This window comes from Hyalella azteca, unplaced genomic scaffold, assembly GCF_000764305.2.
Source record: "Hyalella azteca isolate HAZT.00-mixed unplaced genomic scaffold, Hazt_2.0.2 contig1071, whole genome shotgun sequence".
In the NCBI taxonomy this organism is placed as follows: Eukaryota; Metazoa; Arthropoda; class Malacostraca; order Amphipoda; family Hyalellidae; genus Hyalella; species Hyalella azteca.
This window is the reverse complement of record NW_025931403.1, coordinates 188,121-202,666: the sequence shown is the minus strand read 5'-3', so window position 1 is coordinate 202,666 and position 14,546 is coordinate 188,121. Positions and strand designations below refer to the sequence as shown.

Genomic DNA, 14,546 nt, shown 5'->3' with positions numbered 1-14,546 from the left:
TCGTATTAGAATACCCATCGACAGTGAAACTCTCAACCATCGAATGAGAAAAAAAAATTAAAGGGTGCATCTCGATAAAAATTCTTCATTAATTGGCCGAAATTTCGGGAATTCATACACGTACGTAAAACACCAATACAAGCACATTATGTTCGCAGGAATAAAAGTGAGATGTAAAGAAGATGTTTTAAATAGGGGCTTTATAAAAGTTGTAAACACATTCAGTTTCATAGCTTAAATTTTAGAAAAATAGTATTATACGCATAAAGCAAATTTCTATCGAATCTAAAGCTCTTTTTTATGGAGTTTTTGATGTTTTTAAGGGCGTTTTAATTTTTCTTTTCAACCGAATTTTTTTTAATTACATAAATCAGTAAATAAGGCTTGTAGAGTCGATAGATATTTGTAATACAAATCAAACGTTAGATCTCTCGAAGTTGTAGCTCCTAAACTCTAGGAGTTATAAGCTTTGATACCTAACAAATCAAATTGTTCAGGGCGACCAAATACATAAAACAGGTTCAAAAAGAAGAACAAGGTCAAAAACTGCTTGCATGGTACTGTCACCGGCTTTACCATCACTCATTACTCGTTATGTGAGTACCAACATTCACCACATGACTTATTTTGGTCCAGTTTGAGGTTAATTATAATCTAAATACATATCATTTGCTAAGGAATATTTGTATCGATTGCGGAAAATGTACAGTTTTCACAAGTTTTGAGACCTGGACCTATACTTTAAAAAAAATTAAGAGATCGTAAGTTCATCGGCCAATCATTGACGGACTTTCAAGCAAAATCCATCAATCATGGGCAAGAAAAGAGAGCGTAAGTACTTATTAATCCAACGTAGTCCAAGTAATGAAAAAGTCTACAACTTCTTGTGAAGCTAAATTTATAAACATTTATAAAAAATTTTTACAAGTTAAAAACTGCCTCAGGTGCAACACGAGGCACGTGCATGCTCATGACCTGCTGCATTAAAAGGGTCTTGTTCTCGGCTACAAATGAGCTAACAAAACTGAAAAGCCATTTTTATCGATTTTTGACTCAGAGGCTACGCTTGAGGAAGAACTCCGAGTGGCATGTCGATGCAAGCATGTCTGAGGTGAAATGAAAGTAGCAATTCGGATGCATCAAAATCTCAAAAATGCTTTTGAAAGCTTTACACCTCGATTTACCTCAAGATTTCCTTTAAAATACAATAAGATTTCGGATGGGGTTTATTGTGCAAAAGATTTCAGCTTACTTTCATTATGAGATATATTTAGTTTCACCAGAAATCCTATATCACCTCACTAAATCATAATAACACTGCACGCTTTCATGAGAACTTCCCCTATCGTGTTACCGATCACTGCAGTAAAATTTAGAAGAAAAAATTGATGTATCCTAGCGGCGAACATCCTGATGTGAAACAGAAAACCAAATGCACTTGATTAACGTTCGTTTGGCTGCGCGTCTGTGTCATAACCGCTTGACATGTGAAAAGTTTTGGGACTTTGAATGGTGACAATAAACTGCAATGAGTTCAAATTTCAGATATAAAAACAAAAATTCAATAGCACATAAGTCGCACATTCTCATCGTAGGTAGACTAGTACAGGCCATTTCGCGTATATACCCTCCATGAAGTAGCCTGAGCCATAGACGCCACCCCGACGGCAGCAAAGAGAAGGAGACTGAGACACGCTGTGGCTGCTCGAGACTTGTCTCCCAGCCGGGAAGTGTCGATCTCGTTGGTTTCCTCTTCCTCCTGCTGCTTCTCCTCCTCCGAAAGCTTGTGGAAGCAAAGCCTCGCCATGTTCTTCTTGATGTTGTGGCAGTCGAACGGCTCTGAGCCATCGCACTCGCACGCCTCCAGCCGAGCAGCCTTCTCCTGCCGCTGCAGGATCGAGATGCTGTTGTTGCAGCGAGCCGAGCAGCTGCAAGAGGGATGACGTACCATGAATAACAGTATCACTGTTATTGGCTTGCCATATCACGAATAACGTCATGACTGCTATTGGCATGCCATATCACGAATAACGTTATGACTGTTAGTGGCATGCCATATCACGAATAACAGTATGACTGTTATTGGCATGCCATATCACGAATAACAGTATGACTGTTATTGGCTTGCCATATCACGAATAACGTTATGACTGTTAGTGGCATGCCATGTCACGAATAACGTTATGTTTGTTAATGGCTTGACATTTCACGAATAACGTTATGACTGTTAGTGGCATGTCATATCACGATTAACGTTATGACTGTTAGTGGAATGTCATATCACGAATAACGTCATGACTGTTAGTGGCATGCCATATCACGAGTAACGTTATGACTGTTAGTGGCATGCCATATCACGAATAACGTTATGACTGTTAGTGGCTTGCCATATCACGAATAACGTTATTCGTGATATGGCATGCCATATCACGAATAACGTTATGACTGTTAGTGGCATGCCATATCACGATTAACGTGCTGTCTCTTAGTGGAATGTCATATCACGAATAACGTTATGACTGTTAGTGGCATGCCATATCACGAGTAACGTTATGACTGTTAGTGGCATGCCATATCACGAATAACGTTATGACAGTTAGAGGCATGCCATTTCATGCTTAAACGTATGCATGTTGTTGAGATTACATACTATAAAAAACAATCTGCCGCTTGTTTAAAAGATATATCGGGAACAACAATCTGCGTGAAATTCGGCTCAAAATAGACATGTAACAAGATACCAGTGCGTGAGATTGGATATTATAAACAAAAGTTAAACAATGAGATGAACACGTAGTCTTGAATAACATGACAGCTTCAAATGAGATGCGAGATAAGAAGTAACGTCTGGCTAAGTTGAACGTGTTGACGAGTGCGGACGAGAAGCACTCGTGAGTATCAGGATAAAAAATATATATATGCAAGATCGTCACGACCAATCTATATGCAGGATAAGTTATTTTAGTGACTGATTGAAATTATAAATGGCAATGAAAGTTTTATACTTATTTTTTACGTAGCAACAAATAAACAAGACTAGAAATACTCTACCTCCTGCCGGAGAACATCCTGCGGCAGAACTTGTCGTAGTAAGCGATGGCGGTGGCGCAGCGAGTGTCGGCGGTGCAGAGGAGATGTGCGAGGCGACAAGAGTACTCGCCGTAGTGCGCCTGTAGCCGCAGCACCTCCTCCCGGCACACCTCCAGCCGCGCCTTGGTATCTTCGCAGAACTGGTCGCTGCACGCGCACTGGCGACACAACAGCAGAATTTATCAAATCAATTACATGGCAGTTTTAGAATCAACTAATTCTAAAAAACACTTAATTTTTAAAAAAATTTTAAAATTTTTAAAGTTTTGATTTTTAAAAAATTCTAAACACTGCCATAATAACTATATCTAATTTCACAATTAATATCTAATTTCGGAGTTATTCGTCCGTAAGTTAATAATCATTAGACTGATTTCACATACAAGGCAGTTGCAGAATCATATTCTCAAGTCAAATTTGTAGACACTGACATGATAACAAAGCTAATTGCACAATTAAAACCAAAAAAATTCGGAGTTTTTTATTCAATAGTTTATTAGACTGATTACATGGAAATTGATGTTGACTCGGATCAATATTTCCGCACGTGACCTCAAAAATAAAGCTAGTCTTGCACATCTGCTATGAAAATTTTTATCTAGCAGCCAACCCCATCAAAGTTTATAACTAAACTTTTAAATGAGAGACACAAAGACATAATTTAGGGTCCCACGCAGTGAAAGCAGGTTGCCAGCGCTGAAATAAACAGGCCTGGCGCTGGCCTATTTGTACAGGTTTTCACTGTGAACACTTACATTATTATCCTATGTTCATTCTTGTGGCAGGTTGGAGCAGGTTGCCCGCACGGGCAAACCTGCTTCCACTGTGTGCGTACCCTAAAGATGATCTCAAGTTCAGGAACATCGTCGGACAAGAATCACAACTCACCTCCATGAGAGCGCGGCCCTCTTGGGTCGAGGTGAGGATGAGGAGGCTGTCCTTGCAGTGGTCGTCGCAGCGCTCGGTGCGGCCGCTGATCAAGTCAGCGCAGTCCAGCATGTATTTCTGCCAGTACAAAACGTCGAGGCTCAACGCACTCAAAAAACAATACAAATTTAGCACCACGTTATGTATTACTATTACCATTATTCAGCGAACGCACTAAAAAAATAAAAAAAAAATACTACAAATTTCACACCACATTATGTATTACTATTACCATTATTTAGCGAGTATATAATGAACAGATATGTATATACTATATTGTCCGCGGTTGCGCGTCCATTTGTTTATATATATACTCTATACGAGTGGTGTACACAGTCAACATGAATTGACTGTGTATTACACGTATGAGTTAGCGCGATGCTTGTTTATTTTTCACGTACTCATGTGTTTGTAACGAAACAAAGTATGGAGGGAACATATATACTCTTGTAAAACCTCCTGGCCTTGGAATTGAATTTTCGAAATTAACAGGGACAACGAGACGAGTAATATTTCGGAAAGAATAAAAAGAGGAAAGGAAGGAATTGTCCAGGAGTAAAGTTATACAGCGTGACATTAATTACATCTTCCTGCAACTCGAAAATTACATCCCGAAAAATATGAAATGTTACTTGACAGATATAGAGCGGGACGTAACACATGACATCATACTGCGGCATTAGACACGACAAAATATTCCATAACGATTAATATAAAATGAGACATCCCGGTTGCACGAATCGAAGCAAGTTAAACTTTTTATTATTGATGGGCATTTCTGTAGATTTAGCGATTTTTGACTGTCAACTCAACTGGACAGGAATTGTTGCTAGATTGTCCAACTGTTTTGACCCCACATAACAAAGTTTCATTTTTAGGGGAATAACAAGGATATAACAAAGGCCGTTGAAGTGTTAGGACGTCGAAATATAGCAAAATGATTTGTTTATTTATTCGATAATTACCATCATAATTAAAGTTACCCTAGTTTTTGAACCCACGCACTCGAACTCACTGTTTAGTTTGCAAGGGAGAGTTACTTGTAAATGAACAATTAGACCACGAGTTTCAATTCTAAAAACTATGCCAATATAGATTCGATAAAGCCATATCAATGGAGACCAAATTATGGAGAAAACTTATAAATAAGTTGAATTAAGGTCATTCTTACCTGAAGCGCCATGCCGCATCCAGATCGAAGGGCGCATTTGATGTTAGAGACTTCACAAGAATCTGGAACTTTAGGTGAAGTAGAATTTGCGTCCGAAAATCTTGCGAACGCGAGCGTTGAGTTGAGAGGGTATGAGAAGTCGGCTTCTGCCGAGTTGTCTGAACTGCGGATGGACCGTGACACAGATGCAGAAGAGAACATCGGATAAATCGCTTGATGAGGAGGATGGTTTTTCACTTTTTCCCTTAGAATCAGTTGACTAGAAAAGCCAGCCACTAGTTTGGCCGAACACTGAGCAAGAAACAATAATATAATTAAATAAACTCTCAAACTAGATGCGGTAGGAAATAAACGAGTCCAGTGCAGAGGCCTCTTGACAGGATTTGATTTGTGGGCTGAACTGAGTAATGAGTAATCCGTCTCTTCACTTCGTTGCATGTAGAGTAAGTCTGCCGCATCTTTACATTCTCTTTTCACCAAGAACGTGTTATCACAGTTTACAGCAGCACGCTCACTTTTAAGATTGTCGTTCACGACCTTGCACTCGTGTTTGCGTGAAAATTTCCTAAATACAACATTAGTGGAACGGTGATAGCACATGGTCTTAATTCGGTTAGCATTTGAGAAAATGCCCAAATCGCCGCGAATCCTAATCTCTTGCCGCTGGTCCATCACGGAACAGACTCGTGGTGTAGAGCGAAGGAAGGTGTTCACTGCGTGACACAGCACGTGGCAATGACAAGAGCCAGCGCACTTGTGGAGGTTGAGGAGCGAGGAACAGAGTTTCTTTGATGTGGTGGCACTGAAGTGGTGAAGAGCGTCCATTTGCCGACGTGACAGGCGCGCATTGTCCTGCCCACGGAGCGGCGCACGCGATCACTCAGCGCGGACTCCGCCACAACCTCTCCAGCTGTCCGCAAAACAAACACGAGCGTTAGAATCACACCTTCGTGTGGCAGCTAAACACTCCAGACAAGTCGGACAACATTGCGCGCGGCAAGCCGTTACGCCTGAACACACACGAAGCACCTCTACGTACGTAGTTGTCCATAACGTTAAAAGAAAATAAATATTGTTTCATGTAACGAGGAAGTTGACATGGGAAAGCATCACCGTAACCGGGCAAATGTATAGCTTGTCTAATCCTAATTCGTAACTTCACAAAAATTTCATGTAATTCGTAATATTACGATCATTTTCTGATAGTAAAAACAGTCAATGGAAAATATCATCGTTTGCTAGAGGTAATTATCCCGCACAAGCAGTTTTTTGCAACTATTTCGGAGCGATATTCATACCGCGAGAAATACATGAATTGACTTTATTGGCCAATATGACTTTCAAGCTTCTCTGGTGACGGTTATATAAGATTATTGTACACCTAAATGGCAATGCCTCCCTGTGCTTCAAAAATATTTGGACGAGCACGTATACTTTCAAGCTTCTCTGGTGACGGTTATATAAAATTATTGTACACCTAAATGGCAATGCCTCCCTGTGCTTCAAAAATATTTGGACGAGCACGTACAACAATTACTACGTACGGTGCCTGCCAAGCACTCAGCGCTGATATCCGTGAGATATTTATTGGCGTATTAGTCAGTTAATATTTCACAAGTTCATGTCTATTAAAATACACGACCACTTCCACATAACATCAAAGAATTTAGTTCGCTTAGCAGAAGATCGTATAGACTTCTTAACTAAAATTTTTATATTCCAATATCGTCACCGTGCGACACGCGGGAAAAATAGGCATCGCATATGGAGACGAGTAACTCTGACATAACGAAAATTCTCCGTCCAGCGCGGGTGCGACACGAAGTTTTCAAATGATGCCTTTAGTTTCGACAGGAACTGTACTTAGTAGCAACGGCACCTGCCTCGATCATTGCTCATTAATTCTGCTATTGCTGCGAGTGCGAGTTGGGTATCAGCTGCGCTACTCTTAAACATAGTTTGTGACGAGTAGGGGTTTGAGTTTGTTTGTGATTATCGTCACTGTCATGGTTAAAAATCGTTTTACAGCTCTAATGAAATTCATTTAATTTTTTTTCGACAGAGTCAACTAGATTCTAGAATCTACCTGAAGAGTTTTTAAGAAGACTATATAGGGCTCCTCACCCTCGCTATAGTTGCCGGATGTGTAACGCTTTGCACTGTTATTCTTTTGAAGCTTGAAATTTCCTCCGACATCCTGAATATTCATGTTGATTAGAGTCCATTATTTTTCTGGTTAATTTTCAATGTTATGTAACTTATTTTTTATTTGTGTGTGGAATTTTTGTCCGTAAGTTTTACAAGAAAAAAATAAAGAGGGAAGTCGCTACGATAACTTCACTTTTTGGATTGTTACTGCCTGGCTAGTTTTTTGGGTGGCTTTTGAAATTCTAGCCAGCACACAAATTATTTCATGAAACACATGATTAGCTTTTTTTTACAGAGAGCATAAATGTTCGTTAGTTTCTTAGTTCTTATAAAGAGTGAGAATGTCATGAATTTTGGGGATGGATCGCATGTAAGAAGCCGCGACAATCGGGCGTATATGAAAACTTGTAATATACTACATAACTACATACTAAATGCAAAAACTACATAATATATGTTACATAACTACATACTATATGCAAAAACTACATAATATACTACATAACTACATACTATATGCAAAAACTACATAATATATTACATAACTACATACTACATGCAAAAACTACATAATATACTACATAACTACATACTACATGCAAAAACTACATAATATACTACATAACTACATGCTATATGCTACAGCTACATAATATGTACATATAACTGCACACTATGTGGTAAAACTACATACTGTGCGCGAAAATAAGATTGGAGAACAGTCTGAGAAGAAAATGCAGACTGGAGATTTTAGCGTGGCATAACGGGACGGTGTGAGTAGTGCAGCAATTCCTATAGGCGTTTCTCCATAATTAATTTTTTTTAATGAATGCTTCCTTAGTAATCAAAATCGAACTGGACTGCCTCCAACACTGAACATAGCCGATTATTTTCTTAGATTTGCTGCATTGTAGTTCTGCCCGATGAAAGCTGCAGTGCAAAATCCAATGATAATTATAATCATGACTGTGAAGGAAATTTCGACCGCAACGTTCGAAGATAATATTATTCGAAATGCCCATAGAACAAAATTAATTGAGCCAAAGTGGTTTCGTATATAGGAGACATCAACATCTTGGTTTTTCAATGGTACTTTACAAATGAGAAGATATTTACAATAGAAAAAAGTTAGTAATTAAAGATAGTTTTTCTCGGTACCTACTGGCTCGGAGACTTTTAGCAAGGAAGACATATTGCAGCTTCTAAGAAGGCTTCAGAAATAAGAAAACAAAGTATTTTGTACGGTAGAGTAAATACTAAAGAGCTTCGAGGCGCAAGTACAGTTGTTTGTAGGACACAAGTAAACACTAAAGGGAACGGAGAGACGATTGCTTTACCGGGCAGGCGTCTCAGACGCGTGGACAAAAATGCCCGGTATTTTAAGTTTCAATTGAGCACAGCTGCTGAGCTACTTCAGAACTTCAGACGTGGTCATCAAGATGTAGTCTTTCAAATAATCTTTCTTCTAATAATGTTTTGTCGTTGCAAAAAGACTTTTTATGAAAATATATATTATAAATATTACAAATGAAAATATGGGCTCTACATTTTTTAACAATTTGAAATTTTTCTATAAGAAGAGCAATGTTTTAATATAATTAGAATTTAATCAGTAACCAATAGAAGAACATTGTTAACTCAGGGGGATAACTATCTACCATTGAGCTGGGACAAAATGTAGTTAGCTCTACTTATCTAATTATAGCAGCAGTTTCGCTCTGACAAGAAGCAGCCAGAGCGATATACTCGTATAACTATAAATAATTCCCTTTGGATCAAATTTTCCTGAGACCAAAACTTAACTATTATAAGTTACTCTGCATAAATTTGTTACTCTCTACTCTACGTTACTCTTCAATTATTACTAACTCAAGTCTCAACTTTATTGTGAAACGGAGTCTCCATGCAGTGTTGGCCGGAACACGTTGCCTAAGCTGTGACTCACGTTCTTCACCGTTTCCTCAACCTTTCAAAGCCAAGTCTACAACTAAGCTTTTATATTTCAAGTCTATAGAGTCCCTTCCTTTCACCGATTTCTTTTATATTTCATAATTGACGCTTTCAAGCAACATTAGCACTAAAACGCATCAAATTTTAGGTTCGTTAGCCAATCTTGGTTCATAAACATACGTCATTTTTTGTTTCATATAGCTTGGTCATTCGTATACGCAGGATTAATCCATCAATTAGAGAACGGTTTTATTTTTGCTTTTTCTGTTTCGGGGACTCATCGGGGCAATGCCATTAAGGAGCATTTTTTTCTGGTGAATACGATACCACATTATTGAGACCATTTTTTTTAAATTACCAGCTTCTCGGCTATTCTATTTATATATACTCCATTATATAAATATTCCGATTCAGCCGCTCTATTAGAATGGCCTCATCAACGCCCTGCAGGAGCACCTGCATATCACCAATTTTCAATAAATATTAGCTGAATCTACTTTACTTTATTTTTGTCTAATTGTGTGAGTCAGTCATGATTCCTCACAAAACTCTTTAGTATACATTCCATAACAGTATACATATATAACTTTGATGTATTATGCGCATTTTTTCCAATGCACTTGTACAGCATTTACTCCAGAGTAGACTACCTATATACATGCCTGCAAAAACTTTCGTCGTAACTCAAACTCATTAACTCAAACGCAATCACTCATAATTCATCATATTTTACATAATAAACAAAAATCTTTGGCTGACAGCAAACGATGATCACCTGAGGCCTACCAAGTCCACCAAAACGTGTGGGAGTGAAAGGAATCTGGAGCGCGAGGCGCACGGCGCGCGATGCACGGCTTGTTGCGACGCGCCGGGCGGGAGGCTCGGCCGTGCCTGGCATTCCATGGACTGAGCGGCAATGAGCAGCGGGCAGAGACTCTTACGTAGCTCACGTAAGATTGCCACGATTATCTCTCACCAAAGATTGACAAGTTTTTGTCTCACCACAGATACAAAAAATAAAACAGCGAAAAGAAAACATGTCAAGACATCGTAATGATTATGCAAAATGATCTTACTAATACTTTGCGCAAGCACAATTTTAGCACATGTCACTGAAAGTTCTGTCAAACGCTTATGGCTACATCGATCTGTCTGATTTTTGGTGGAGAGATGGAGAAAAACATAGGAAACAAATCCTGACCTTCCAAATTTTTTTAACTCTATTACTTTTCGAGTTACAGCCATTCCAAAGTTGAGTATCTTTTTTTTGGACATCCTGTATATACTATCAACCTAACTGGGATATAACACAACGAAAAGGCCATTTCATTAACTTCCGCTTAAACACATTGAAATTCTAACGTGCTGCAAAATAAATCAGAAATAACCAATGTCTTGGCAGGAAAAAATGCCACGGAAAATCACTTCGCGCCCTGAGGGTCTCACGACGGATAATGAATGCAGGCACCCGCATGTTGGGGCAGGAAGTCGCGACGTCGGGGACGTAACCCGACCTGCGGGGGAAGCTGTGGATGTTACCTGACCCACTGGGGCTCATTAGTGGCACAGATTTGTAGCCCCAGGCCCNAGAATATAACAGACAAGCGAAGAAGATAACAGACAAGCGATAACGGAACGATAAGCGATAGCAAACTAAGTACATAACAGGCAAGCGATAACTAACTAATGGACGATAGCAAACTAAGAAGATAACAGACAAGCGATAACGGACCAATAAACGATAGCAAACTAAGAAGATAACAGACAAGCGATAACGAAATAATGAGCGATAACAAACTAGGAAGATAACAAACAAACAGTAATGAACTAAAAAGGGATAGCAAACTAAGAAGATAACAAGCAAACAATACCGAACAAATAAGGGAGAGCAAACTAAGAAGATAACAAACAAACGACAACGAACTAATAAGCGATAGCAAATCAAGAAGTACCTATATTATCAGTGTGCTTATATCGCTATAAGTTCACAAGGAATTTAAAAAGCAAAGAAAACGCCAAGAAATGACGTTTTCTCTGAAATAATGAATCGATAGGCTGTTTTGTTTTAGTGTTTTTTTTTTTCTTTAAGCTTTACTCTTTTCGTGACCCCTAGCCTCTAGGACAAAGTTGTTCCGATCGAGTCCTTATTTTTATATAATGTTAGGTCTTGTTTAGGTTTTATGTCTGTCATAGAATTTTGACTTATAATATGATTTTATTCATTTTTAGTTTTTCGAACTGATGATGGAGCTGGCTCCGAAACGTTTTCAATATCGATATGGTGAATTTGCTTGATGTTTTGTTTGCTTTTAAATTTCTTGAAAATTAAGAAGATAACAAACAAACAATTACGAACTGAGAAACGATGGCAAACTAAGAAGATAAATGGCGAGCAATAACGAACAATTAAGCGATAGTGATAACGAACTAATGAGCGATTGGAAACTAAGAAGATAACAGGCAAGCGATAACGAATCAATGAGCGATATAGCAAACTATGATGATTACAGGCAAGCGATAACGAACTAATATGTGATAGCAAACTAAGAAGATAACAGGTAAGCGGTAAGTCGATAACGAACTAATGAACGATCAAACTAATGAGCTATTAACCATTTAACCAATGACTGTATTAATGAGCTATAACTGGCGAGTGATAACGAAATTATGAGCGATAACAAACTAATGAGCGATAAAAATTGATAAGATATCTGACGAGTGATAACAAGCTAATGAGAGATAAAAAATTAGTGAGTGATAACAGACGGATGTGAAAAGACAAACAAATGAAATTCAGATTGATTTCAATACACTAAAGAACGGAGTATAGAGGAACGATAACTAAATTTACATTGCCATACTTAAATAAACATCTCGTTTATTTACTGTCAATGTAATCTTGTACGTGATCTCAGGCAGACCAAGGCTGAAAAAGAGACATGTAAACACAAACATTATTGGCGATAATTTATGTAACACACGTAAGGGGGCGGATTTTCGTGCAACCTCAAAATACGATCAATGGCAACGCCTTGGAAAAGCATCATCTTGGACGTGCAATATGTTGCAGGGCAAGGAAAATAGGGTCACCTCACTGTAATTTCCGCGAGATATAACGATTAATTTCGTGCTCTGGCAACATGTAATAGCAAATAATTCTTAATTTCCTAATTCTTAACTTCCAGAATGCAAATAACGACACTACGTGATAACGAACGAATGCCATTTCGTTCGTTCGATACAGTTTAAGATGCTATCTAGAACATGAAGGAGCGGCATTAGATGGCACTTTCGAATACCTAAATGTTCTCCTTTTCGACTGAATTTACATCGTAATACAGATTATTTTTGATTTGAAAATTATTGAATTAATACGCGAGAAAAATATTCTCTTCTTTTTTGTGTCATAAACAACTCATATACATACAGAGTAGAGTAATTATCATGTTTCGTTTTGGAAGAAATATAAAGGCTCAATTTTTAATGCTGGGAAATTAGTAGCATAGTTTTCATAAGTTTCCTTTTTCGCGTGAAAAAACAATAAATCGCAAAGACCAATAATATTGACTTATATGAAAACATTACTATCAGCACACGCGCAGTAAACAGGCATGGACTCACCAATACTGTAGGAGTCGCGGCAGTTTTTCTTTAATTAGGATTTCAGAGCCACCACGGAAAGGCAGTTCAGGTCAAGCTAGCACATTTTAGCGGCGTCTTGGGCCTCTGCCTTACCCAGCGATCGTTTCTCACAAGGAACTTTTCAGTAAAGATGATACATCCAATTGGGCTCGATGACCCTGAGCTTTCTTGATGAAGCTCTGCAAAGGAGATTAATGAATGAAACTTCTCAGTAATGAATTACAGGCGACCTGCGCTGAAAACTCTTTATCCTCACTCTCCGACAGCTTTTTTCGTCGATCTTTCGGACGAGAGAATAACACCCTAACCCTCTTACGTCTAAGCCATAACTATCGCACCGACTCCAAGACAGACACACTAATGAGGAAAAAAAAGATGCACTGACCGGAGTGTCGCAAGTCACTATATTCAACTTCACGATCTTAATCATTGAAAGATTTTGTTCAGAAAAAGCTTCCACATTATTTTTCAATTTTTGAAAGTTTTGTTTAGATGAACAAAAAAGTCTGGAATGAATTTAATGCGTCATCTTCTGTTAGCAGTGCACATATTAACCTGAGCTAAATGGCGGTGGAAGGCAACGATAATGTGGTTGCCCTTAGCTCCGCCCCTCGGTAAATTGAGACGTTAAGTGTAGTAAACAAATTCCGATGGTATGAAGCTCCTTGGATTAAAGGAAATGAGGCACTTCGCAACTGCCTCCTTGTCATAAAAAACAGGAGCGAGTGTATACGTATTTTCGATAACATTTATGTTTCCACTGCGCACAGTGCGCAGTAATTTTCTCCCGATTTTATGATGTTCTACGAATATGCTATTTTGAAAATTTATTTTTGCGAGGAACGCGCAATGCTTAAACAGCATTGGGTAAGGTGATTTCTTCTAGAATTAATTAAACAATTAGTGGGATAGAAGGCATCAAAATTTGATTAGAGCGGAAAGTGTTAGTTGAAAATTCAAAATAATTTTCAAATCGGCGATTTTTTAATTGAGTCCATAGCACGTCCAGATTTCGCGATGAAAATAGAGGTATTCCCACATGCATTTAGACTTTTAGATTACCCTATCTGAGCCTTGGGACTTAATGAAACAATCTTCATCTGCTTTACAATGTAATCAAGTGATTAGTAATAATCAAAGTATCGATGTAAAGTGTGTAAGACGATGCACGTGTTTCATTTGCTATCCAATTCTCTCTTTATGGCTCAGACTGAAAAATGTAGTAACAACAGCAACAAATCCTGATACCTAAATCCGATGTAAATATTAATAAATTGATATTCTGTCAGCATCAAATTGCAAGTCCGACGCTTCATAAAATCTTCTTTGGAACCGTCTACATCATCATGATAACTTTAAAGCCTTATTAGAATCTACCTCTTCTCAGTGTGGAAGTTGTGCGATTTCATTTTCACTTGGTTTTCGGCGTCAACTAATACGAAGTTATATACGAATCTTAGAATTACTAACGTATACCACAAAAAATTTTCTGTTCATTTTTGTCATAAAAAATAATTTTTTATGGTAAACACCGATAAAATTAGCCATGAGGAAATCAAGCATATATAACTATTTAAATTAATTTTATCAGCAATCCACTGTAAATTTTCCGAGTGCG

General features: G+C 38.2%; 1 protein-coding gene across 1 annotated transcript; it reads right to left on the bottom strand.

The window, feature by feature from the left end:
* Positions 1-847: 847 nt before the first annotated feature.
* On the bottom strand, positions 848-13,245 carry LOC108679606. The gene is made up of 5 exons (XM_018168261.2): positions 12,908-13,245; positions 5,189-6,098; positions 3,979-4,095; positions 3,052-3,248; positions 848-1,928 (listed from the first exon to the last, which is right to left on the bottom strand). Exons 2-5 carry the CDS (start codon positions 6,011-6,013, stop codon positions 1,601-1,603), a joined length of 1,467 nt encoding a protein of 488 aa, XP_018023750.1. The 5' UTR covers positions 6,014-6,098; positions 12,908-13,245; the 3' UTR covers positions 848-1,600.
* Between the last annotated feature and the right edge of the window lie 1,301 nt (positions 13,246-14,546).

Bases quoted from the DNA above. Each gene is read 5' to 3' on its own strand.
- LOC108679606 (XM_018168261.2), bottom strand. From the start codon at position 6,013: ATGGACGCTCTTCACCACTTCAGTGCCACCACATCAAAGAAACTCTGT. The intron at 4,096-5,188 runs GTAAGAATGACC...TTGTACTGGCAG, and splicing joins GATGCGGCATGGCGCTTCAG to AAATACATGCTGGACTGCGC. The intron at 1,929-3,051 runs GTAGAGTATTTC...TCCCTCTTGCAG, and splicing joins AGGATGTTCTCCGGCAGGAG to CTGCTCGGCTCGCTGCAACA.